At 61.0% G+C, this 462-nt stretch overlaps 1 protein-coding gene across 1 annotated transcript in view; it reads left to right on the top strand.

The window, feature by feature from the left end:
- Positions 1-143, top strand: part of CBX6 (chromobox homolog 6) — a gene marked incomplete at its 5' end in the record, with an annotated part of 9,369 nt that extends 9,226 nt beyond the window's left edge. Inside the window, 1 exon segment of the mRNA XM_009865506.1 lies at positions 1-143. This exon segment is cut by the window's left edge and continues 46 nt beyond it. Coding sequence (XP_009863808.1) covers positions 1-143 — 143 coding nt within the window.
- Positions 144-462: the final 319 nt, after the last annotated feature.

Genomic DNA, 462 nt, shown 5'->3' with positions numbered 1-462 from the left:
GTCCTGAGATGTCCCCTTGCTCTAACGTGGTGGTCACGGATGTCACCAGCAACCTCCTCACCGTCACCATCAAGGAGTTCTGCAACGCGGAGGATTTTGAGAAGGTCGCGGTGGGCAGTGGTGTTGGAGGAGGCAGCAAGTGAGCAGCCAGGTGCCCCCCCGACTCCAGGAGTGTGGGGGGAGCTCTACCTGTAAGAAGTCGTGGTGCGAATGGCTGTCCTTAGTTCTCTCCTTCTCCCCTTGGCTGTCCCTCTGCCCTCACTGCCACCCTTCCTCCTCCTTTCCCTCTGCCCACTCCCTCTTGCCTGGAGGCTGGAGCGTGTCAGTGGTGGGGAGCAGGTGGGGGGGGATCACCCACTGTTCCCAGGTGTCGATGCTGCTGGGAGGAGGCAGGGAGGGTCATGGTGGGGCTTGGGGGAGTGGTTGTTTGTCCTTGAATGTGGTGTTGTCCAACGGGCAGTG

This window comes from Apaloderma vittatum, unplaced genomic scaffold (assembly GCF_000703405.1).
Source record: "Apaloderma vittatum isolate BGI_N311 unplaced genomic scaffold, ASM70340v1 scaffold26332, whole genome shotgun sequence".
Classification (NCBI taxonomy): domain Eukaryota; kingdom Metazoa; phylum Chordata; class Aves; order Trogoniformes; family Trogonidae; genus Apaloderma; species Apaloderma vittatum.
This window is presented reverse-complemented; position numbering and strand designations above follow the sequence as displayed.